The 24,573-nt window shown below is 39.2% G+C and overlaps 2 protein-coding genes across 5 annotated transcripts in view; one reads left to right on the top strand and one right to left on the bottom strand.

Moving 5' to 3' along the window:
- The window catches only part of KDM1B (lysine demethylase 1B), a 47,630-nt gene extending 36,760 nt beyond the window's left edge, over positions 1-10,870 (top strand). For both annotated transcript variants that reach the window (XM_077810576.1, XM_077810575.1), the window contains 5 exons: positions 1,351-1,467; positions 2,423-2,548; positions 4,160-4,282; positions 6,772-6,924; positions 8,078-10,870. In XM_077810576.1, the coding sequence (XP_077666702.1) occupies positions 1,351-1,467; positions 2,423-2,548; positions 4,160-4,282; positions 6,772-6,924; positions 8,078-8,161 (603 nt within the window). In that variant the 3' untranslated portion in view covers positions 8,162-10,870. The remainder of the gene's footprint in view (positions 1-1,350; positions 1,468-2,422; positions 2,549-4,159; positions 4,283-6,771; positions 6,925-8,077) is intronic.
- A 749-nt stretch (positions 10,871-11,619) lies between these two features.
- The window catches only part of DEK (DEK proto-oncogene), a 33,361-nt gene continuing 20,407 nt past the window's right edge, over positions 11,620-24,573 (bottom strand). For 2 of the 3 annotated variants that reach the window (XM_077810577.1, XM_077810578.1), the window contains exons 7-11: positions 22,024-22,212; positions 17,371-17,506; positions 16,731-16,885; positions 15,483-15,551; positions 11,620-13,114 (exon numbers count right to left, since the gene is read on the bottom strand). In XM_077810577.1, the coding sequence (XP_077666703.1) occupies positions 13,103-13,114; positions 15,483-15,551; positions 16,731-16,885; positions 17,371-17,506; positions 22,024-22,212 (561 nt within the window). In that variant the 3' untranslated portion in view covers positions 11,620-13,102. The remainder of the gene's footprint in view (positions 13,115-15,482; positions 15,552-16,730; positions 16,886-17,370; positions 17,507-22,023; positions 22,213-24,573) is intronic. The other variant, XM_077810579.1, reaches the window with a different exon arrangement.

The raw sequence follows: 24,573 nt of genomic DNA, 5'->3' as shown, positions 1-24,573 counted from the left end.
TGTTTAAGTTTGGAATGCTAATTTATATATACTGTGGAAACTCGCTCATTTGAACAAATGACCTATTCAGAATTACCTGAATTTTGCAAATAAGTGAAACACACAGTTTTAAAAATATCTAAGATTAACGGCTGATGAAGCGTCCTCTGTTTGCTTATTTTGATGGTTGTTTTAATAACACTGATATTTCATAATGCACTAGTAAGAGTAGTATATTTTTATTTAGACTTAAATAACTATTTGTAAGAGTCAATCTAATATTCTGATGTCAGTATTAGGACAATATAAAAGAGACCAGTTGAAAATCAGCTTGCTTTAGTGACAGCTGTTTGGTTACATTCCCCACTCCAACCTCCCTCCTATTTTTACATTTATATTTCACCCAGATACATATATATCTAGCCTTTTTACTCCCTTTCTCTGTGAATAGGACTTTACACTTTACTACTGACTCTCCCCTCATTTCCTATCGCTCCAACTGCTCTAATCTGCCCAGGCTTGCTGCTTCTCAAATTTTGAGGGCGTGTGCTTTGATCAAGGCTGAATTTACACCACAGAAAAGCCCAGAAGAATAAGACATGAAGCTGTTGTGCAGGGTGTAGAGAAAAGTAATCGAAAAAGCCACTTGGAAACTCTAGAACTATAACTATCAGGAAGCATTACTACTGTTAGCATAGTGACAGGTTTCAGAGGGGTAGCTGTGTTAGTCTCTGTGAGCAAAAACAACGAGGAGTCCTTGCGGCACCTTAGAGACTAACCAATTTATTTGGGCATAAGCTTTCATGGGGTAAAACCATAAATTGGTTAGTCTCTAAGGTGCCACAAAGACTCCTCGTTGTTTTTACTGTTAGCATAGTTCAACACTGTGTTGTAAGTCACTCTCCAGACTACATCTTGAGAACCACTGTACTGAGGAGTCTGTTCTCCCCTGAATGTGTGACATGGCTGCCATTAATGTGCAGTGACAGTAGACACTAACCCCGAGTTGCCCTGGGAGAATTGTGCCTCCTCATCTTTGTTCTGTTACAAGAACAATGAGTTTCAGAGTAGCAGCCGTGTTAGTCTGTATCCGCAAAAAGAAAAGGAGGGCTTGTGGCGCCTTAGAGTCTAGCAAATTTATTAGAGCATAAGCTTTTGTGAGCTACAGCTCACTTCATTGGATGCATGCAGTCCGATGAAGTGAGCTGTAGCTCACGAAAGCTTATGCTCTAATAAATTGGTTAGTCTCTAAGGTGCCACAAGTCCTCCTTTTCTTTTTAAGAACAATGGGTACTTTCAATGAGAGATTAGTCTTAATGCTTTGTAAAGCTTTTGCTATTGTTGTGATCATGATTCTTTATTCTTCCATAGGTTTTGGTTACTGTGCCACTGGCCCTTCTTCAGAAAAATGCCATTCAGTTTAATCCACCACTGCCAGAAAGAAAAATGAAAGCCATTAACAGTTTGGGAGCAGGAGTCATTGAGAAGGTACATAATTAAAATTACTTTTTAGTTATGGGAAAGAAAATGAGCATCAAGTGCTTTGAGCCTCTTAGTAGGATGATTCTGACTTGCATCCTGTAGCATAATTTACTTTCATGCTATAAGCATAGAGCTGCTGTGGGTATGCCTGGGTATGTGTATTGTGATATTTACTTTCTTAATTTTTTTTTAACCTGCACAACATACATTTAAATAAATAAATCAAGCATAGAAGAGCAAAATGGTATCTGGATCCTATATATACATTTTTCTTTTCCTTTCGTTTTCCATCCTAATTTAACCATGTTTTTTTAAACAAATTATTTTGTAGAAAATCACTGCTGGTCTTTAAACTTTTTGCCTATATTTGAACAATGTGTATGGTAGAGTACTAAGTTTAACAGACATAAGGGGTGATATCCACCCACTCCAGTTCCTTTGTCAGGCAAAAGGGCCAGAGTGGCATAAAGAAACACTAAAAGCCCCGTATTTGCCCTGGGGAGGATTCTCCCTTCCCCCACTAGTGCGTAAAACTATCTCTGAGGTTCCCTTCACATTCACCAATCCTTGTGTGCTGGGGGTGGGGCTGGCAGGAGGACTGTGCCAAGGGCACACAGCATTGCAGAACTTCCAGGCATTGCTGCACCCTACAGGGCAACCATCCCTCTGGGCTATGAGTTCTGTGTAGTGCCTCATAAGAGCACAGTATCTTGCCCAAGGTTTTCTGTAGCCAAATGGATTACCAACATTACTCAGATTTGTGCTTTTTTAATCTGAGATAGCAAAAGTTTTATACCACTCTTCTTTCTTGATAAAGAAAAAGACCCAAATATCCTACCTAGCATATTTGGGTACCTGAGGTTGAGGGGAAAGAGAAACGTTTTAAATACGGAGGTACGAGGCAGGTTACAAATTCTGTAATGTGAAATTCTCTCTGACTGAATCTTTTCTCTCTCTCTAGGTTGCCTTGCAGTTTCCTTATAGATTCTGGGACAGCAAAATTCAAGGAGCTGATTTTTTTGGTCACGTTCCACCTAGTTCCAGCAAACGTGGGCTCTTCAGTGTCTTCTATGACATGGATCCACAGGTACCATATGCTGTATATGGTGGAATGTCAGTATTTTCAATTGTCTCTTAACAAATTTCAGTTTGAAACCCAAGTGCAATAATGGAGGTTTTCTTTGCTGTTTGCTCTGCTGTTTGCTCCCTTGCTATTAGAAAAATGGGACCAGTATTTTTCTGTAGGAGAAGAACAGATTGTGAATTGACAAGACTCTTTTTAAAGCATTGCTTTGTAGTAAGTAGGAGACACTTTTCAAGACTGGCTGCAGAGCGATCCTTATGCAACTAGCCTGTCCTTGTTTTAGGTCTGAAAGATTTGGGCTTCTTGAGCCAGATAAAGGCACTGGGGTGATATATACTGAAGTGCTGTTCCACAGCCAAGTCTATGGAATTTGAATACAGATTGTTGTAATGAATGGTGGAGAAAGAATGAGGAATTCAGTTTTCATCTTAGGAACATAAGTCTTGGTTCTCTGTTTTCCCTACACCTTGTGTAATCATTTTAAACCAGTAAGGGGGATAGAGAATCAGGCTCATAGATTGGACCCGTAGGCTGACACCACTGCAGTCAGATTGGCTTCACCCATAACAATAATAAGGCTGTAAGGTCAGTTCAAAGCTATGGATTTTGATACCAACTCCAGCCTGTGGTTTGACAGCATGTCTACCCCCTCCACCCTCCCCTTTTACTCTCAGTGTACCTTGCCCTTTTATCTACTACTTTTTGTGAACAAGTAAAGAGCTTTCTGTAACTTACTGGCTTTTCCAAGAGACCCTATGAAGACAATGTCCTGTAATCATGTGTTCCTGGCTGACCTTTAGAAAAGGCACCTGCCAGTATTTGAGAAGTTACTCCTGCAGAAAGATTCAGTGTGCTGGTGGAGGGGGTTTTTGAGGTTAAATAGGAGCTTCTGGAGTAATTCTTACGTAGCAAATTGTTCTCTAGGTTAGTAATGCTGGTAGGTTAATTGCTCCATAAAGAGGAGAGGGAGGAATGGCACACTGTGAGCGAGATGAGGCCTTCTGCAATATTCTGTAGCCACTGCTCTTTCACTTTTGAAACTCCTGATAGCTGAGTTTTGTGGTAACAGGTAAGCAGGACCACAGCTGTTTTAGAGCAGAACATTTGGTGCCTGAGCCAAACCCCGGTCAAGTAAATATAAAGACTTCCGTGGACTTCAGTGGGCTTTGTCTCAGACCCATAATGACTAGCATCCTAGTGGGGCCTCTTCTTGTTTCCGTCTCTTGAAGTTGGCAGTGGAGCATTAGCATTGAACAGGAGATCAGATCTGGCACTGAAAATGTGACTTTTATGCATGAATGTAAGCATGTTAACATCCTTTGTGTATTATTTAGGCTGACAAATATATGTGTTCCAGTTAATTCTGCACTATTCTAAAAAGGACTAACTCTACCTAATAAAGTTCTATATTATCCTCTGACTTCTAGTTTTTTCATATCTGAGAGTAAAAACTACAGAGGATGAACTTTCTTTGGGATCATAACTGACTTGGTCCAAAAAAAAAAGTTAATTTTCCCCACTGACTGTCTGTTGGGGACAGTAGTAATTTAAGTGACTTTCTAGACATTCTTAGTATTTCTGAAATGATATCAAATGTTAATGTTTTGATTCTAGGGTAAATATAGTGTTCTAATGTCAGTAGTTACTGGAGATGCCGTGACAACCATTAAGAATTTAGATGACAAACAAGTACTACAACTGTGCATGACTGTACTTCGAGAACTGTTTAAGGAGCAGGTAAGAGAAGTCTGTTTCCGTCAAAGAAGAATTAACTTGCCAGAGATTTAAAGAGGGACCTGCAAAGAAACAAAAAGTTTGCGCCCTTTTATTACTTCTCTATGATGTATAAAGAAGGTCTGAAACGTGTGTATGTGTGTGTTTTTCTGCCTGTCTTTTGTCTGAGAAATATCAGGATTGTCAAGTCTGATCTTCTGTGATCACAGAAAAGGAAATTGGGAGCTATCATGGGCCTGAATTGAAGAAGTAGGGTTGGTAAAATGTAAACCAAATGGGAGTTTTTCTTCCACATGTTTTGGTTAGAGGCATTAAGAAAAACCAAACAAAGTTTAAACAGTCTGAGTAAAAATCGCTTCTCAGTTAATCAGGTGTCATGTCCTTGATCTTTCCGATGTTATCATCCCACTAGTTCACCATCCATACAGCAAGTTGTATAGGCTAGTCAAGAGCTGGCTTTCTGATGTGAAAACCAAGCAGAATAAACCCCCACCTCCCCACACACACAAAAGAGGCACGCCTTCCTTGTATATCTGTTGGGTACAAGTCCTCTTTGCTCTCTCTTTTTCTTAGCAGGTCACCTTTGAGATAATAACTAATATCTACATTTATTATAAACACTATTTGCCAATTCTGGGGAAGCAGGAGATCATTACTTAGCAATACCATTTGCACCCAACCCTGGAGGGCTGAACTTTCCTCTCACGATATTCTAGAGTGGCTCTGATTTTTAACAGCTGGATGCTAAGGAAGACTGAGGGCATGGCTACACTTGCAGATGTAGAGCGCTTTGAGTTAAACCCACCTTCGTAGAGCGCAGTAGGGGAAAGCCCTGCAGTCTGTACACACTGACAGCTTCAAGCGCTCTGGCGAGGCCATATTTGCAGCACTTGCATTGGGACTGGGCACAGTGCATTATGGGCAGCTATCCCAGCATGCAAGTGACACAACGTGCTTTTCAAATGTGGGGGGTGGGGTGGAGTGTGTTGTGGCTATGTGGGGGGAGAGAGAGTGGGTTTGGTGGGCGGGGCTGAGAGCATGTCAGCATGCTGTCTTGTAAGTTCAGAAAGCAGCAGACCCCTCTCCCTCCGCCGCCTCTCTCTCACACACACAGCATTCCACAGTGATGGTTGCTTTGCCTCGGAGGAGATAAGCAGCCGGCTGTCAGAAACAGCTTTCAACGGGCATTTCCGCATTCCTACAGCCAATTCAAAAACAATGACAAGAGTGGCCACTTGACTTAAGGGGATTATGAGCCATTTCTGGAGGCTGATCAGAGAGCAGTAAAGCAACACCTCGTTCACACTGGTGCCACAACACTCCAGCGAGGGCGCAGCAAACGGTTATTCCACTCGCCGAGGTGGAGTACCAGCAGCGCTGTAGCTGCAGAGTCAGAGTGCTCTACGTGCCTTGCCAGTGTGGACAGGTAGTGAGCTAGTGCGCCCGGGGAGTCTTTATTGCGCTGTAACTCGCAAGTGTAGCCAAGCCAGTAGTGGCTAAACTGACCTCTGGATTCTTTGAGTTGAGTAAACTTTGAGTAAAACAAATGTTGCCACTGTTTTGTCATATTTGTATTATTTTGAAATTTGGATCTTGTTTGGAGCTTTCTAGTCTGAATTAGTCACGCAGTTCAGGTGTTGTGTAATGCATGATGTACATTGGTGGCTCTAATGCTTTGTGTGAGCCCTTCCTTATAGTTGGTGCATACAGAGTCCATGCTTACTTCCAGCCCCCCACCCCTTAGATGGGAGAGATTTTAATGAAGCTGGCAGACACCAGCAAGGATGAGGCTAATGGCCTCAACAGAAATAACACTGATAGCTAACTTTTAAGTGATTCACTTAAAGAAATCCTGAGTTTTCAGTTGTTCCTCAGAAAATATACTTGAGTGAGCAGCTGTTATAACAAATTATATTCATATTAAAAGTTCACCTACTTGCTATTCTGACCTCTCAAGAACTTACAGGTGGCAAATTAATATTTGGTCTCCATGCCAGTCTGATTGTTTTCTCCCCATCTTATACAACCAGAAGAACTTATCTGTAAAACTTCTTTCATGGTGGACCAGTTACTACAGTTTATAAAGACAAGCTGCACCAGGATTCCTTTCTAAGATGTACCCCACTATTGTAGAAATCTCAGCATTATTTCACAAAGTTGATCTTTAGTCTCTTGGTTGCAGAAAGTTTTGTGCATAGTAATGTTGACCCTGAGGTTATCACTAGTAAACTGATGCTTCTTGTACCTGTTCAGAAGAATATACAAAGCATATCATCTGGGGGAAGAAGAGTTTCTTCTCCAAATATAGCTGTATGCAGCATTACAACCCTTGTATTATGCAGACTCTCAAATTTCCTAAGTTCAAAGCTGCATGAGTATACCCTGAATATTTCAAACATTAGGTTAAGCATTTTAACAAATATAATTCTTCACTGGAGGTTCCTATAAACTCTCTCCATTATACTGCATAACTTATTTCCTTGATAATTCAGGAAGTTCCAGACCCAGTAAAGTACTTTGTTACACGATGGAACAAAGATCCCTGGATCCAGATGGCATATAGTTTTGTAAAGACAGGTGGCAGTGGTGAGGCTTATGATGTTATAGCTGAAGACATTCAAGGAACAATCTTCTTTGCTGGCGAGGTAAATGTCTTCATTATTATTCTAAAATTGGTTCAAGAATTTAGTTTTTATTTGTTGTAAAAAAGAGATTAAGTGCTGGGTAGAGAAAGATATAGAGTGGACAGACATTTTGTAAATATCCCCTTTGCCAATGCACCTTGATTCTGACGTACAGCACTTCCTAGCTTGTTTTGCGCTGGCACTGCCAGTTGTACCAAATTGAAGGGTGGCTTTGTGAAGTGGATAAATGCAGAGTAGGATGAGGCCACAAAATCCACTTACGCTTTCGATGTAATTGTGATTTGAACTTCTCTTTGCAGTTTGTGTAGTTTTAATCTGCTTAGCCATATGAGCCAGAGCCTCTAGTTTTGAAAATCTGCACCAAAATGTATACCCAAAACAAGATGCAAAATGGAAAATTGTTACGCTGGTGTGGATATAACTTATATAACTGACTTCAGTCCCTGTGGACATGTTTTTCCATTAGGGATGTACAGTAACTATCATCTTGCCCTATGGAAGACAGAAGAGCAATAAGCTCTTTAAAAGACAAGCCCCTGCCTATGTATGGAGGAATGTCTCAAGTAGTTAATAATGATAAATTGTAGTTCTTCAAAAACGACTCTCCAGGCATGCCCTTTATCGTAGTTATGTTTTGCATAATTGTATCTGGATACATATGGTCAATTGCTGATTTTTATAAAGACAAAACGCATGTTCATATTATAGATTGAGACTCATAATTGCCCACCGCAGTTCAGATGAACTGCATAATTGACTGACTATGCAGCTGTAACAAACTCATGCCATTGATACTATTGTGTATTGATATACGAAAGTGTACGAACAACCTCTCTGAAGTAATGTCCAAACTAGCAAAAATGACTACCTCTGCCAAGAGTCCAATTTCTTCGCTTTAATGGATATATGACTTCAGAGTTTACCTTTTTGCTAAATTCAATACTTGTTGCCTTTTTTTTAAAAGGCTTTTCTTTGGTTCATCTTTTTAACAAGCTATTTTTAAAATTTGAGAGCATTTAATAGTTTGAAAATACCTGTGTAAAAGCATATATCAAACACTCTTGCACTACACAGAACTTCGTTTTGGAGCAGAATTTTATTTTTGTTCTTCTATAGCTGTTTCAGAAATTATGCAATTTTTATTTTATTATAGGCCACAAACAGGCACTTTCCACAGACCGTTACAGGAGCCTACTTGAGTGGCGTTCGAGAAGCAAGCAAAATAGCAGCATTTTGAATACTGACATTTGTGTCTATATATTTTTTAATTGTTTTCTGTGGGTAAGACTTTCTTCAATTTCCCCTTTGCTATCATTCCCCCAAGTGGTACTTAAAACAGTATATGGTATCTGAAGATAAAATCTTCATCTTTAACTTTCCTTTTCTTTCAAACCCTGGTGCTACATGAAGTCATAGTTTTTCTTAATGTCATTTTTCCAACAAAGATGATATTAACATGTCAGCACTGACATTGGAGTCTCTTGCTACTGTGGCGCACACAGGTCTACTACCAGAGCCTGCTGTGTGAGGCCTTTTTCTATATGGTTCAGCCCACACTATTGTAGTAAACCACCTGCATTGAAGAAGTTCAGAATAACAGAGCAATTGATTTCTATACAGTATTAGAGCATGGTGGATTATTTAGTGGTGGAGCTCCTAAATTCATTTTGTTCTCAGGTTGATCATGATCAGAGTAGTACTTGAACAAACAAGCCAAACCATGGAATGCCAATGGAGATGGTTGTAAGAGAGAACAAAATCAGTTACATCTACCCCACCCTACTCCTAATAACCTCTTCTGACATTTTTTCAGTGTATTTACTGTCCACCAGTCAGGCTTTGGCATCTCAAATGTGTTCCTTTTAAATAAAAACTGCTGGAACAGTTTATAGTGCAATCATCAAAGGGTTATTGAAGCTAAAGGATTTTTCAAAAGGAAAAAAGCTTTTGTTACAGTCAAAATGTCTCTGAAATGTTCTCTGTGCTGCATATTCAGAGTTGTAAAGGAATAATCTTTATGATAAGAGTAAGTTTAGGTTTGCTCAGTGTTGATCATGCAAGTAGGGTAGCACAAAAAAATTGTATGGGTTTAGATGTTTTTCCTTTGAAAGTGAACTTCCAAATTCATTTGAGCTGAGTAGGTGAATCACTTACACACACAATTATGAGAGCTTAATTGGGGATAAAGGGGGAGTGTAAGTTATTAGTGACTCATTCAGCTTTTGTATTTAAAATAGGTGAAGATGAATGAGGTAAAATATGCTTTTTATGAAGGGCTGAAATAAGGTGGCTTGCACTTTGATTTAGTTTATTATTTGAAGGTATTATAAAAAATGATTCTGGAGTAATTCAGTAAAAGATAAGTAGATACTTAAGTTCTTCCCACAGGGGAAGGCAGCAAGAAATAAAACACACAGCATCCACACCTGCCTTAACATCCCATAGAACAGGGTAAATGGAAAATGTTTTAAATTAAAAAAAAAAAACCAAAACACTTTTTTCCTCCTGTGATGTTACTGCAGAGTTCTGTGTGATTCTGGAAGGAAAATAAGCACTTAATTATTTTTCTTAGTCTCTAGAATGCTGTGTGTGTGTGACAAAGCAAGTCTTCTTGAGTTACAGTGCTTAACTCCAGAAAGGTTACCTTTAGAAAAGAAGCCTGCTGAAGAAAAAAATTTTTTACTCTTCTTCGATACCTAATTTGTTTTCTAGAGTAGATGTGATGTTCAGATATGTTAAATATTTTTATTTAATCTTTAATTTACAAGGTTGAAGATGTTTATATGTAACTAGATCTGTTTTTCAGCTAAATATTCTGCTTTTTAAAACTGAACTGAGGATGTGACTGAAAGTGTAAGTGTTCCTAATTTTTTTTGCTCTAAAGAATGCTAATATCTCTAGTTCTGAAATACTTCAAGTACTAAATTGTAAGTGGCTTAACGGTTAGAGAGCAAGGCTTGAAATCCTTTGCTTGTAGAAGAAATGGTAATCAAGGTTTAAATTTTGCTAAATCATTGCTACTTTGATTATTCCATGTTTTATAGACCAATTTATAATGGAAGTGAGAGAGATTTCAACAGGAAATGAAAAGTGTCCATAGTGGGCAAAAGTGAAAGGAAGAGCTCCCTGCCTCTCTCAATGTACTAGATAAGATACCAAAATTTTAATAGGAAAGAAGCTTAGAAACAGAGTTAAATAAAAGAATCATTGGTACAAGCTCAGAATATACATTCTGTTTACAGCCCACATCTACAGGCCTTGGTCAAAGCTCCAATCAGCTTCGTAATAACATGGAAACAGTTAAGAGCCTGACCTTTCAGTTAATCCTTAGTGTCTTAGATCCCAATTCAACAGTCTATCCCTCTTCAGCAAAGCATTTCTGTACATGCTGAACTTTAAGCATAGACCCAAGTCCTGTTGACAACTGCATTGGAATTTATATACATTCTTAACAGTGGGCACATGTTTAAATGCTTTGCTGAATTAAGGCCTCATTAAAAAGGCAAGAATGGGGGATAATAAATGCAGAGCATATGGTAAATTTTAAACTGTTTACCAAAGTAATAAGACATTTATTATGGACTAATCAGGCATTTAAACTGTTTCGTGCTACACTTCATATGTGGAGAAACAAGCATAAAATGAGACTATTCCATTTTGTTTATACTTATTTAAGACTTTTAAAAAGTTAAGAGCCTCAGAATTGGCCCAACTTAAAGCACTGGAGAAGTTATTGGGGACTAATAATTATGTCATTTAATTAAGCATGCCAGTTTTTCTAACTTGTGTACAGTTTATTCCCTGTAAATAAACAACTGGAGAATGGCTTTAAGTAAATTTGTTTAAAATATGACCAAAATGTCTGAAGGCAGAGCATGATCTGTTACACTTCAACTCTTCTGTGTGACTGTTATGGCAGCAGAATAAAACTGGAAAGTGTCCACTGGATGTTGCACATTGTTTTTGAAATTGATGCTAAGCACATACTGAGCAACATGACCACATGCTTGACTAATATCTAGAGGCAGAATCTTATAGTTGCTGTTCTATAACTATCTCTGAATTGCAAGTCCTGATTCTATTATCTGTACAATAATGGATCCAGCGTCTTTCAAAGGATCACACAACACTTCACCAAGCACTGACTGTGGTGGGGACAAGAGATGATACTCTACACACAAGCTTCACCCATAGACCATACCCTTGGTTGAGAACCAGTGGGGTAGAGTTAGATCATAGTGTCAACACTTATGCACTCTAGCTTTCATTAGCATTTTCCTACATGAGGAAAAGCATTTGAGAAGAAATTCAGTAACTTTGATCTTGTCCACCTCATTCAAATAAGGTGGTGACTTGGCCATGAGTGTTATTTACAGAAGCTTTAGAAGTACAATTTAAAAATAACCTATTGTAGTACTACCCAAGGACAAAACAAGATTCAGTGACAAGTAACTTACTGCTTTACCAGGATTTTGAAATTGTTTAAATGCCTTTGTTAAAGTTGATAAGATTGTTCAAAGCAATTGCACAAGGGGTCGGTCATTTGTTGTAGTCATATTTTGATGGCAGGACATGTTATGGCACAGATCACACCTCTAAAGCACAGAAACCTTTTCCAGAGTTTTCTCTAGATGACTAAGTGCACATCTGTGGCTGTAGAGTTTTACTGTACAGGTAAGTGAATATCAAAATTGATTTAAGTTTTTCTGAAAGACATTTATTGAGTACAAAACTGAAACATTCAGCCTTTTAAAAGAAAGGATTACATGCAAAGAAATCATAAAAAGGTAAAGGTTAATTAACATCCTGACTGGCTGAACATTTTCAGAATTTAAATAATCTGACTCCTAATTTTGCAAACACAGAATACTAAAATTTTAAAAATGTTTTGCTCTTGAATACTGGAGTCATTAGAGGATTTGTTTTTCATAGCATTGATAGCAACACTTTGTTTGGCCTGTGTTAGTATTTTACATAAATTATAAGTGACTTTCTATAATAGCACAAAGGTATAATATGGTGGGCAAAAACAACTTACATGAAAATTTCCACTTTGAACCAGAAGCAGTTGGCCAAAGTTTGAGATGTGATTCTAGAGTACCATAAACCATATTTATGCTTGAATTTAGAAAACTATTCCTATTCAGAATAGCACTTAAAGTAAATGATTAAGTACTATCCTGCTTGGGCTCCTAGATTTGGGGCATGATTTTCAGTTGTTAAGCCTGCCAGGTGTTCATCACTTTAGGCACCCACTTCTGAAAGTTTTGGCCACAGAGTCCAACACCCAAATAAGCATTATCAAGTCAATTACTTTTCCCCCCATAGCCTTCACTTTGAACTTTATTAATGTATTAGGTCAAGCCATTGGAACAAATACAGCTGTAGCCTTTTATATAAAGTTAAACACTGAAAAGCTTAAGTATAAAATTACAGGCGAATCTTCCTTACAAGGCAAGATTGGACAAACAGTAAAACTTCAACGGAGCTTCCCACTTTTCATCCCAGCATCACTGCTGAACACTGACATGTCATAAGTCCTAAGATAACTAGAGATTTAAAAAACTGATTTGCACAACAGAAATCTGCAATAATTTTATATACAGTCTTTAAAAGTACAAAAATAATATCTGCCAATTAGTTACCATGCTTTGATGGTTCTCAGTGCATACACATGCAAGACAGTAATGTAGATTGAGCATTCTGAATTTATAGCATGTAAATCAGAATATAAACACTAGCATGACTGATCTTCAGAATATGCATTCAAATATTTCTATAACCCAATACTGCAATATTCCAGACAATTTCTGCATGTATGTATGCGAACACAAACTTTTATCCTACTTGAGTCTTAAAAAAAATTATGCAAGGTATTAAAGCACATTAAAAGCTATGATGTCTTAATGAATCTACTACTACAAAGCAATTCAAAATGTACAAAACTATAAAAAGGGAACATTTATTGCCATGCAAAAAAAAGTAAGCAAGTTAACTAAAACCTGCATCAAATGCAATTATTAAAAAGGTACACAAAGCAATTTACACTGATACTCGGTCCGCAGAATCAGCGCTGACTAAACATAATATATCACAAACATTCTTTTTGCTGGTGTCTATCATCTTCAAATCCATGGGAACATAAGTCAGCAGTTTTCATTTCCTCCAGTCAATTAGATCATGAAATCAACTGAAATGAGACAGTTTCTCCTTTAGCCTTAATCAATTCCATACCAGTCTACCATTAAGATAAAGGCTGTTCAAGAACAGGTACAAAAATGCTAGTTAAGAAATGCTTATGCTCTTCTCTCAACCATCCCATTTACATGGGAGTACCATCACAAATCAAATTGTTCAGTACCATCTCATGTTAGAATATTCCACTGTGTTTTAGCTGGCATACACGACATTTGAGGTGTATGCATTATTTTTTATTAGAGGGTTTGAAGTAAAATAGAGACATTCACTTACAATTTTTCTGCAGTCTGACTAACAAGTACTGGTTCCCTTACATCATCCCTTTTTTATTTTAGGGAGTAGCAAAATGAATTCACTTGAAATTATTCTTAAGCATTACTAGCTACAGCCTGGATCATGAGCTCTACATTAAGGGTGGCATGTTGCTGTAGCAGCTAAAGAAAGCAAGATTGCAATTCATGGAGTCAGTTTCCTTCCTGTTTCCCCTACTGCTGCAGGGAGGGAGTATGGGGTCTACATCAGATGCAGTGTACTCTCTTCAAGGCAGCATCATAACTCTCCCAACCAGGTGTGTGACTGGAGATATGTGCTGAGCCAAGGCTCTGCCTGCTCTCTCCCCACTCCCACACAGCTGCATGGAGAGGGAACAGAGCAGCTCAGCTTGTGTTCTCTCCTCATAGAATCATAGAATATCAGGGTTGGAAGGGACCTCAGGAGGTCATCTAGTCCAACCCCCTGCTCAAAGCAGGACCAATCCCCAATTTTTGCCCCATATCCCTAAATGGCCCCCTCAAGGATTGAACTCACAACCCTGGGTTTAGCAGGCCAAAGCTCAAACTACTGAGCTGTCCCTCCCCGCTGTATTACCTGTGCTATTACCTGTGATGCAAGTAGCCAGTGCTTTGCATCCCTAAATTGCTGTGTAGCCTAGGCCATGATTTAGCCCTTTCAAAGCTGTGCATTAATTATGCTAGTTAGATTAATAGAGGCCATGGTAGCTTTACTATTTTAGTTCTTCCTGAATAGTAACTCGTATTTCCTAAAGATAAAAAAATTATTGAACCCACATGTGAGTGGCATTCACGTTTGACTAATGTTAAGAAAAAAAACTATCAGCTTTTAGATGAAGAGCACATAGGGCAAAGATCCAGCTCCTGAATCAAGGTTGGCCTGAAAAATGTTTTTGGTCACTTCCCATACAAAAAAACCAAGCTTTCTGAAACTAGTACTAGTACAACCATATTTGCTCCAACCCTTCAGACAGAGACCAACACCTACAAGATCTTCACCAAGCACTCTCAAAACTATGATACCCATACGAGGAAATAAGGAAACAGATCAACAGAGCCAGACGTGTACCCAGAAGCCTCCTGCTGCAAGACAAGCCCAAGAAAGAACCAACAGAACTCCACTGGCCATCATATACAGTCCTCAGCTAAAACCTCTCCAACGCATCATCACTGATCTACAACCCATCCTGGACAGCGATCCCTCACTTTCACAGGCCTTAGGAGTCAGGCCAGTCCTTGTCCACAGAAAACCTGAAGCATATTCTCACCAGCAACTACACACCACAGCAGAGTAACTAGCTCAGGAACCAATCCATGCAACAAACCTCGATGCCAACTCTGCCCACACATATCTACACCAGCGACACCATCACAGGACCTAACCAGATCAGTCACATCATCACTGATTCATTCACCTGCACGTCCACCAATGTAATAGACGCCATCATGTGCCAGCAATGCCCCTCTGCTATGTACATTGTCTAAACTGGACAGTCCCTATGTAAAAGGATAAATGGACACAAATCAGATATTAGGAATGGCAATATGCAAAATCCTGTAGGAGAACACTTCAACCTCCCTGGACACACAATAGCAGATTGAAAGGTAGCCATCCTGCAGCAAAAAAACTTCAGGACCAGACTTCAAAGAGAAATTGCTGAGCTTCAGTTCATTTGCGAATTTGACACCATCAACTCAGGATTAAACGAAGACTGTGAATGGCTAGCCAACTACAAAAGCAGTTTCTCCTCCCCTGGTGTTCACACCTCAACTGCTAGAAAAGGTCCTCATCCTCCCTGATTGAACTAACCTCATTATCCCTAGCCTGATTCTTGCTTGCATATTTATACCTGCCTCTGGAAATTTCCACTACATGCATCCGACGAAGTGGGTATTCACCCATGAAAGCTTATGCTCCAATACGTCTGTTAGTCTATAAGGTGCCACAGGACTCTTTGCTGCTTTTACAGATCCAGACTAACATGGCTACCCCTCTGATACTTAGTATTATATAGTGTCCCAACCTCTGATGTTTAAAAATATACCATTTACTTTTTCAGATAAGTTTACCTCTTTAACTGTCTTTTTGATGAAATCTTTTCTTTCAGACAAGTCATAACTGGGATAATTTTCATATACCTAAAGCAAGCAATAAAAAAGAGCTAGTGTGAGTGAGAAGTCTGTTACTTTTAGTTTTCAGAACATTAACTTCATGATTTTAGTGCAGAGGAGCTGGAGTTGTAGAATCCAAATGTAAGTTGTACAATGTCATTTGAAGTGTCAAACCTTTTATTTCCCTCATTTTGCCTAAACTCAGTTTTTGAAAGTTTGTGTAGCAGTTATTTTTAATAACAGGAGTTACAGTTTTCATATTAATAAAGCACAACATGTGGGTGACAGAATACCCTGGAGTCAAGCAATTCATGCTGTTTACCACTGGGTGTGTTGTATCCTCTGGACCAGTGGTTCTCAACCTTTTCTCATTTGTGGACCCCTAAGAAATTTTAAATAGAGATGTGGACCCCATGAAGTTTTTTTTACACACACACACACACACACACACACACACACACACACACACACACACACAGAGCGAGAGCACACTGAAATCTTTTCAGTTTAAGGCTTTCACGGACCACATGTTGAGAACCACTACTCTAGACCGGCAGCTGCATTCCCCGTAAGTATGAAAGAGACTAAAAGAACAAAGACCAGGTCCACAGTAAGTACAGTTTTGGGTCCTTTAAATCAATCAATGACAGTACTGTTTTTAAAAACAGATACTGTTTTACCACTATCAGTAGCCAAATGGGGGGGGGGGGGGGGGGAGATGGGAGAGAGATGATCACTAAACTGGCAAATAATGGATTTTTTGACTTGCTGGCAATTCTGAAAAATTTAAAAAAAGTTTAGTTTCAGGTCCAGCTGAAAACAAAATTTTGGGCAAGTCAAAAAATACTTTGACTCAAATGTGTTTTATTTTATGTATTTTGACAAAAAGCAAACGAGGACTAAATTCACAAAACAGCCAGGTAGATGTGTGGGGTAGAGGAGGCTGAGGGGAAAGTGTTAACCCTCTGTTAACCTCTAGCACCCTGAGGCTTTCCAGCAAAGTGCTGACAAGATTCAATGCAGCCTAGTTCAAGATCAAAGCCTTAAGTGGTACAGCTTTAGACATTCACACATTTCTTTGAGTATAATTAGTATATGAAATATTTACATTTTCACACATTTACAATTTACAAAACAAAATTAGGAATATCAAAGTTAGTTTTTAAACAAAACTTTAAACGAAAGCTGTAGAATTTTTACACATACCTCTTTGCAAATCTGTTTCATTGTGACTTCCTCCAAATTTGCATTGGCCAATAACTTCTTGACAGTTTCCTTAAGATCTTCATCTGTAGGTGGTTTCTTCAACTTTTTAATTAAAGGTTCATCATCTGAACTATCCTCAGACTCACTTTCTAAATCTGGAAGATTTACTTTATTAGATTTCAAATGTTTGACATCTCCCTGCTGCTTCCTTCCTCCAGAAAAGAACACAGGACAATTATGTCCCACCCTGTCCCACATTATTCCTTGACAATCTGACAGATCATGTTTTGCTGATTTTGTTTATAAAATACCAAGTGTTTAAAACTATCTAGTATTAATTTCTGCCCTAACCCAGAATACTGCAATTCAGCTTCTCCCATCAATCAGGCTGAAGTATGGCTGCAGACCAGGTTATAAGATTCTGTTAAATCACTCTACAGGTCCTGTTAAAGATCTTGCCAAGGCCCCCCAGCAGAGAGGGGGTCTCATCCTGCTATTTCAAATCTAAATTAGCAAAACAAACTTGTGATTTCTACATCAGAGAAGCAATAAAAAGTATGCAATGTTTTGCTGTACAGTTAAGGTTAAGACTCATCTTCTAAATTAAGCAACACAGTGAAAACAAGACTAAAACCTTTACCTTTTTTTGAACTGTTCTGATTCTTCTTTGTAGTGCTGCTATCTGCTTTCTTGACATTAGCACTTTTCACAGCTTTCTTGTTTTTAGAAGGCATCTTCTGTTTAGGTTTTTCTTTTTTAGATGCTTTCTTAGGTTGCTGTAGGAGAGAAAAGAATGGATTGAATCCTGACTTCTAGCACAACAGCTCTCAATCCCCACCAATATGCTACATGGGTGTGAGAAACATGTCATTGCAAACTGAATTATTACATTCAGATGTGACATACTGGCTATTTATAGCTGTGTACTATAGTGGATGGTAGTGAGGAAAATGCATAGGTACTGTGAAGTTAAAATCTGGACTCTTCAAGATTAGATTTTAATTTTGCATAAACTCTGGAGCTCAAACCAAGACAATCAAATTCTTGACTGTTTTAACAAACAGCTGGAACTTTTTCTAGCCTTATGGGTGATTGTACTAAGTATCTCCATTCATAATTATGTCTGATGTTATTAGAGAGCATTTTTTCCCCCAGGAGGCAGGTATCTTCATAGGCCTGGTTAAAGTGAAATTCTACTCTGAAAAGGGACTACAATGGCAGAGAGTTCGATGATTATTGTAACCTGAATTTATCCATGAAGCAAGATGCATTTTCTAACCGCCAATCCTACAAACATACCCAGGACTCATTCCACCTTGGAAAATTATGAAAGTTACATTTTTTCGTGCTCACATAGCATCATAAGTAATAAAGCTTTTGCCAGCCAAGTTTCAACCCCCCATACCTGCACAACCCCATTAGTCTTAAACAAGATTGTATGGGTGTAACTGAGGATCTAATTTGGTGTACAAAATATTTTATTGGTGACGAATCACCAGAAGGAAAGAATCCTGATTACATTTGTAGGTATGGCAGTTAGAAAGTATGACATATGGGATCAGTTCACAATAAATGATAGACACTGGAATTAAAAGGTGTCATTTTAAATAATTTTAGAGTAGAATTACACTTAATACAATAGTGTCCCATCAATAACTATTCCAAAGCAGATTCTGTTTTTCCTATAAGTAGCGACTATCCTTTAAGACAAAACCAGAAGTACGCATAATTGCTCCAGTCTGCCAAAAATAAGCAGAGGTGCACCTAGAAAGCAATCCACTACTAACAGAATGCCAACTCTTATCCCTTCCACAATGTTCTACTTACCTTCCTTTTACTTTGTCAGTTTTATCATCCCAAAACTTTAGTCAGTTTATTTTAGCGGAGCACCAATAACTGACTGCTATGTCATCTGATTTCTAGAATACCCTAGGCACCATTTGCCCTACAACAGAACCCTTGAGAGTCTGATTAAAACTGAACAAGCAAACCATGGTATTCTATAAACAATCTAGTTTTAGTTTCCATCCTTGCCCACAATACTGCAACTTAGCATCCCTTCAGTCAGGCAGAAGTATGGCTGCATGGCCTCTAACTATTACACATGGGTGAATTTTTACTAGTAGAAGTGAACTACATTAATGAATGCACACAACTGGCTCAGTTATGATGCTTTAAAAATAGACAAACTACAACATATTTGATGAAGTCAAAATCAACTGATAAATAGAAGATACAGGATACATAAACTAGACATGTTTGCTTTATTTACACAAGTTAAACGTATTTAAGTCTACAGGATCAGAGTCTGTTTAACTGCCAGCCCTAGAAACTTCCTCTGAAAGTTACTGAGGCAAGCATGGAACTCCACAACACTGTTTAGCATCAAATGATACTGCAAAAAATAAGAACTTGGGAATTTCTCAAAAGGAAAAGTCAAAAGTTAAGCATGTGCTTAAGTCCTGTAAATCGTAACTAGTGCAAAACAATTTGACATGAAAAAAAACCAAATTGGATTTTGACTCACATTACCAGTAACTACTTTCATTTACACTTGTGCAACCCATAAAACTTAGTTAATTGTGTTGGTGCCCCAGTCAGACTAGAATCCAGCTCACTGCCTCAGAGCTGTTGGCTTTTCAGAGGCAACAGAAGCACTGAGAACTTTGTCACTGTAGTCAGCAGGAAATACACACAGATCATATCCTTAAGTAGTTACTTTTCAAACTGGAGTGCTTTGGTGTTTTAAGTGTTTGGCTACAGAGCAAGGTTAGAAGTTTAAATGGAAGTCAGTCTGCCTTATAACGTATAGGAAGTGTTCTTTCCTCAGAATCCAGATTGTTTTCTAAAAATTGTCTTTGAATCCTTAATTCTAAGAAGCTGTCTTTTTGGAATCTCAATCAAGAGAAGCATGCAGGTGTTTGCATCTGTCCCAACCATTCCTCACCCACGACTCCAACAGTTAGCTCAACAGAGAGCAGAATAGCCTAACTAAATGAGGGCCGTCTAGCTAGTTTTTATTGTGCTGTTGCTGAAGGACTGTTAAGCACATGGCAAAAAAATAATAAATTTTTGCCGTTTTAAATATATAGGCAGTTCTTGCCTACCTTTTGCCATTTGCCACAACTGAGCTAAAGAGACATCCAGTTTTCAGTTGTCAATAAGCTTCTGTTCCAAGCAGGTTTATAATTTCAATTTATTTTCAATAACTTCATACATTATAGCCTACAGATATTCATCTATAGATTGTCTGTGAAAGTTTGATCTTCAAGTTGATTGTAAATTAAGTGTCTGACTTCTCACTGTTCGGACAACTCTGGTCTGAACCTTCATGGAATTTGGGATAACTTGAGTGAGTTTACTTGGGTCTGGTCTACAATATGAAATTATGTCGGTATAACATCGCTCAGGGGTGTGAAAAATCCAGTTAAACCTATCCAGTTAAACCCCAGTGTAGACAGCCTGTCGGGGAGGTGGATTACCTGTGCTGAAATGAGAACCCCTCTGTCAGCATTTTAAATATACACAACCCCTTGGTTTGCTGAAACTTTTCCTTTAAGACCCTCAGTCAGGAGAATTGCCTGTACAGGGCATAAGAGGTAGAATGTTTTAAGAGCAGGGTAGTTTTTCCACAAACTAATCAAGTTTCCTTTGAAGTTCTCTAACATTATAGTCCCTCTGAGGTGGGTCTGTAAACACTCCTTAGGAGTGTCAGACATCTAAAAGTTTTCAGGTTTTACCTGACAGCTCGGAAGGAACAGAGGGTTTAACTCCTACCTCTTGAAGAAAGGCAAAAAACTGAGGTGAGTGGGGCTTACCTATCTTTTATAGGCAGCTGAGCTCTTGGAAAAAGGATTTCTAAAGAAGACTCCTGACACAGAGAGCCAGATTCCTCTCCTCACAGCAGAAAGACTGTACTGGTGAACAGATGAACAAAATATAAAATTAGCTTTTAATACTCTAGCCCTCTTTCAACTCACCAGCTGTGAGTACCACCAAAAAATGGCAAGTTAAGAATGTGTGGTTCCAATCTTGTTTTATGGAGAATGGTGGTGAAATATCATTTGGCATTTTATGACATTTTCATTTTGAAGTTACACGAATTTGCCTTCCAACAAAGTTTTCACGATTAACTACCTTCCATAGCTCAGACAATTCAAATATATGGCCTACCACACTTGTAAATCATAAGTGGAAGTGCAGCCCAGGTCAATAGTGGCTGACGTTTTATCACAACCTGTAGTTCAGTGGCTTATATGAAATGCTGGTCTCAGTCCTGTAAATTAGTGAATTGGACACGTCCACATCACAAAACCCACAGCCATAACTGCAGGTAATAAACGATCTCATCTAAGAGATCAAGATGTCAAAGGATACGAAGCCTGAAGTCTCTTCACTGGTATAGTATAGGGTTGAGTCAATGTGAAGATGCTTGTATTGCCACTCCACATTTTGTAACTTTTGTGAGAATAGGGGGAAGAAAGGGATGAGGGGAATCTCAAGCTGTGAATGTATGAGGAAAAATGCTAGTGTTTGAAGAAAAAAAATTAAGTTTATGGAAAAATAAGGTTCTGAAAAGAACGAACAAACAAAAAGGAGTAGAAAATTGAGTGTAGTGGGACTATCACCTCTTGAAAATCTGCAGAAAACCATTTAAGGTTGCTTAGTTTTGTACTAATAAATATTTGAGGGACCACTAAAGAACTACACAAGAATCTGGGAACTGATGTCCCAAGACCAGTGCTAGATAGGTAGAAGTGACTTTACTTACTGAATTCTACAATTCTTACTTCAACTGTAGCTCACTAAAAGTAATCCCTAGTCAAAAAGCAATGGTGTTTTACTAGAAAATGTCACCAGGAGATATAAGAAAGGCAATGCTTAAATTTCAGCTCTTGGCTGCACTGCTTGTTAGAGATGTTTAAAAAAAGTCCATCACATGCAGCAACTGATTTTACAAGACTCACAAGCATCTGAGATCAGAACCAGGTCCTCTGATTTCTGTTTCTTCATCCCTCAAAGTTTTAGTTCTTGGATCACACCATATTTCTGACACTGGAAGAAGTCAGGTCTTCCTGATATATAGTACCTTATGAATTTTTGTCTCAAGTTGTCCACATGTGAAGCAATCCTTTCCACTAACTAAAGCTTACTTTACACTTTTAAAAAAAACCCACCACCAAAACAATAACACTATATTGAAACCCCCTTCCAGTAATGTAGCCAGTTAGTTACAAACTAAGCAAGACAAACTCATTCATCTTTCCTGAAAATGAAGTTTTGTTATATTTACCTCCTCTTCACTCTCTTTATCTTCTTCAGAAGATTCAGCTTTCTCTTTCTTTTCATCCTCCTCCTCACTACTAGATTCATCCGACAAAATCTCAGGACATTTGGTGTGTTTTACTTTTCGTGCAGTTCCTGAGCTACTGCGTTCTTTTTTGCCGCCTTTGCTGGGTGTTTTTTTGGACTTTGGCAATGGCTGTTTAAGATAAAAGTATGGGTTTAAAAGAGTAACAAAATTTAATAATTTTTTAAATTTCAATTTCAGTCAAATCATATGAATCAAGAATAAGCAGAGGTAGAGCCACCACTGACCCATAAAACTTAAAAGTATGTGCTTTTGGCAACCACCAGATGCCCGTTACTAGGGACCGTCATTTTAAAGTGAAGAGTTTACACTACTTTAAAAAAATTCAAGGGATTGTTTTATTTAAGTTCATGACAAAATCACAATTTAGGGCACAATGAAACAATTAAAATTGTAGCCACATAGTTGTCAGTGTCTGTGGTATGGGGGAAATCAGGTGGACGCTGAGTTTATAGTTTGTTGTGTCTATTTCCTCCCTATCCCCCAAAAAAGACACTGTCATTCATTGTGGATGAACATGTTGCCCTCCAATCACTTCAACCCATTATCTCAAAAATGGACTCAAGTTAGAGGCTTAGCTTTTCAGATCTAAAAAGCTGAGAATCTTAATCTTAAGTATTGCTCCATTATTTAGAAATACAAACATTTTTGACAAGGGCACCCTGGATTCTTTCAGAGTCTCCACCCCAACAAAAATGTCTAGATGGCTATTGTCTAATTTTTTTCTGCCAATCATATTAAAAAATGCCTCATCTTTTTCTTGCCAATAGAGACATTACCAAGCATACTGGCTCATTCTGGAGGTGAGAAAGGTATATAGTGTACTGTATTTTAGAACTATCGTTGAAAACCATTCTGAAGCCTCAGCTAATACAGACTGAGACAACCCTCTTGCCTTAGAAGGGGGTTAGTATAAGCACAACATACCTGCACTTCATTTGCTACATTGAACTTCCAGCTGATTTAAATGCGAATCTAAATATTGGTTATAATCTAAATCCCTAGACTGATTGTGAATTGGCATTAAAGGCTGCCTCTCCCCTTGAGTCACAAAAATAACAAAGAATCCTGTAAGCGTTCTGCTGACAGCATTTAACTGTGACACTGACTACATTTCCCAGACTTGAAGAAGAACTCTGTGTAAGATCAAAATCTTGTCTCTCACACTAACAGGGGTTGGTCCAATAAAGAATTGCCACCTCACCTGACTTGACTCTTTAAGTGCTCATATAAGCATTATGAGAGCCAGAGATGAACACATTCAGTAGATGGTCCCCTAATCAAACAAATTTTCCTTCTGGCAGTCTGGTCAGCATTTAATAGCTTTCAGAGTATTATGTAATCTTCATTTTTAGATAGAGCTTTGCCTGATGGGTTTAGGTCAGAGGTGGACAATCTACGGCCCGTCAGGGCTTTGGATCCGGCCCACGGGATTGCCACCCCCGTGGGGCTAAAGCAGGCTCCCTGCCTGCTCTGGCCCCGCGCCACTCCTGAAAGTGGCCAGCACCACAGCCCTGCGGCCCCGGGGAGGGTGGGGGAAGGAAGACAGAGGGCTCCATGTGCTGCCCTTGCCTGCAGGCACCGCCCCCCACAGCTCCCATTGGCTGGGAACGAGGAACCGCCGCCAATGGGAGCTTCGGGGGAGGTACCTGCAGGTGAGGGCAGCACACAGAGCCCTCTGTCCCCCTCTCCCCCAGGGGCTGCAGGGACATGGTGCCAGCAGCTTCCGGGAGCGGCCTTAGCCCCACTGCACGCCGCTGTCACCCTGGAGCTGCTCAAGGTAAGCGGCACTGGGCCGGAGCCTGCACCCCAAACCCCTCCTGCACCCCAACCCGGAGCCCCCTGCCACACCCCTCCTGCACCTTAACGCCCTGCCCTAAGTCCCTGCCACACCCCACACCCCTCCTGCACCCCAACCCCCTGCCCTGAGCCCCTTCCTGCACACCGCACCCCTCCCGCACTCCAACCCCCTGCACCAGCCCTACATTCATGGCCCTGCATGCAATTTCCCCTCCCAGATGTGGCCCTCAGGCCAAAAAGTTTGCCCACCCCTGGTTTAGGTAAACATCTGTATTCCATAAGAAAGGGTTACTGTTGCTGCCTAATGAGAACAGTTTTAGAGCTTATGTTTGGTGAAGCTACTTTGATGGGTGTTGCTGTAAGTTATTTTACCACCTACACGTTTCTCCAAATATGTCCATCCAATAATCTACATTAGTGTTTCTCAACCAGGTGTATATGTTCTCCTGGGAGTATGCTGAAGTCTTCCAGAGGACACGTCAACTCATCTACATATTTGCCTAGTTTTACAACAGGCTACAGGAAAAGCACTACTGAAGTCAGTACAAAACTAAAGTTTCATACAGTAAATGACTTGTTTGTACTGCTTTACATTCTATATCAGTGTTTCTCAACCTGGGGGTCATGATTTATTTTATGATTATATGGTAAAAGTAAGAAAGTAAGCAATTT

Source organism: Eretmochelys imbricata, chromosome 2, assembly GCF_965152235.1.
Source record: "Eretmochelys imbricata isolate rEreImb1 chromosome 2, rEreImb1.hap1, whole genome shotgun sequence".
NCBI classification, from domain to species: Eukaryota; Metazoa; Chordata; order Testudines; family Cheloniidae; genus Eretmochelys; species Eretmochelys imbricata.
This window is presented reverse-complemented; position numbering and strand designations above follow the sequence as displayed.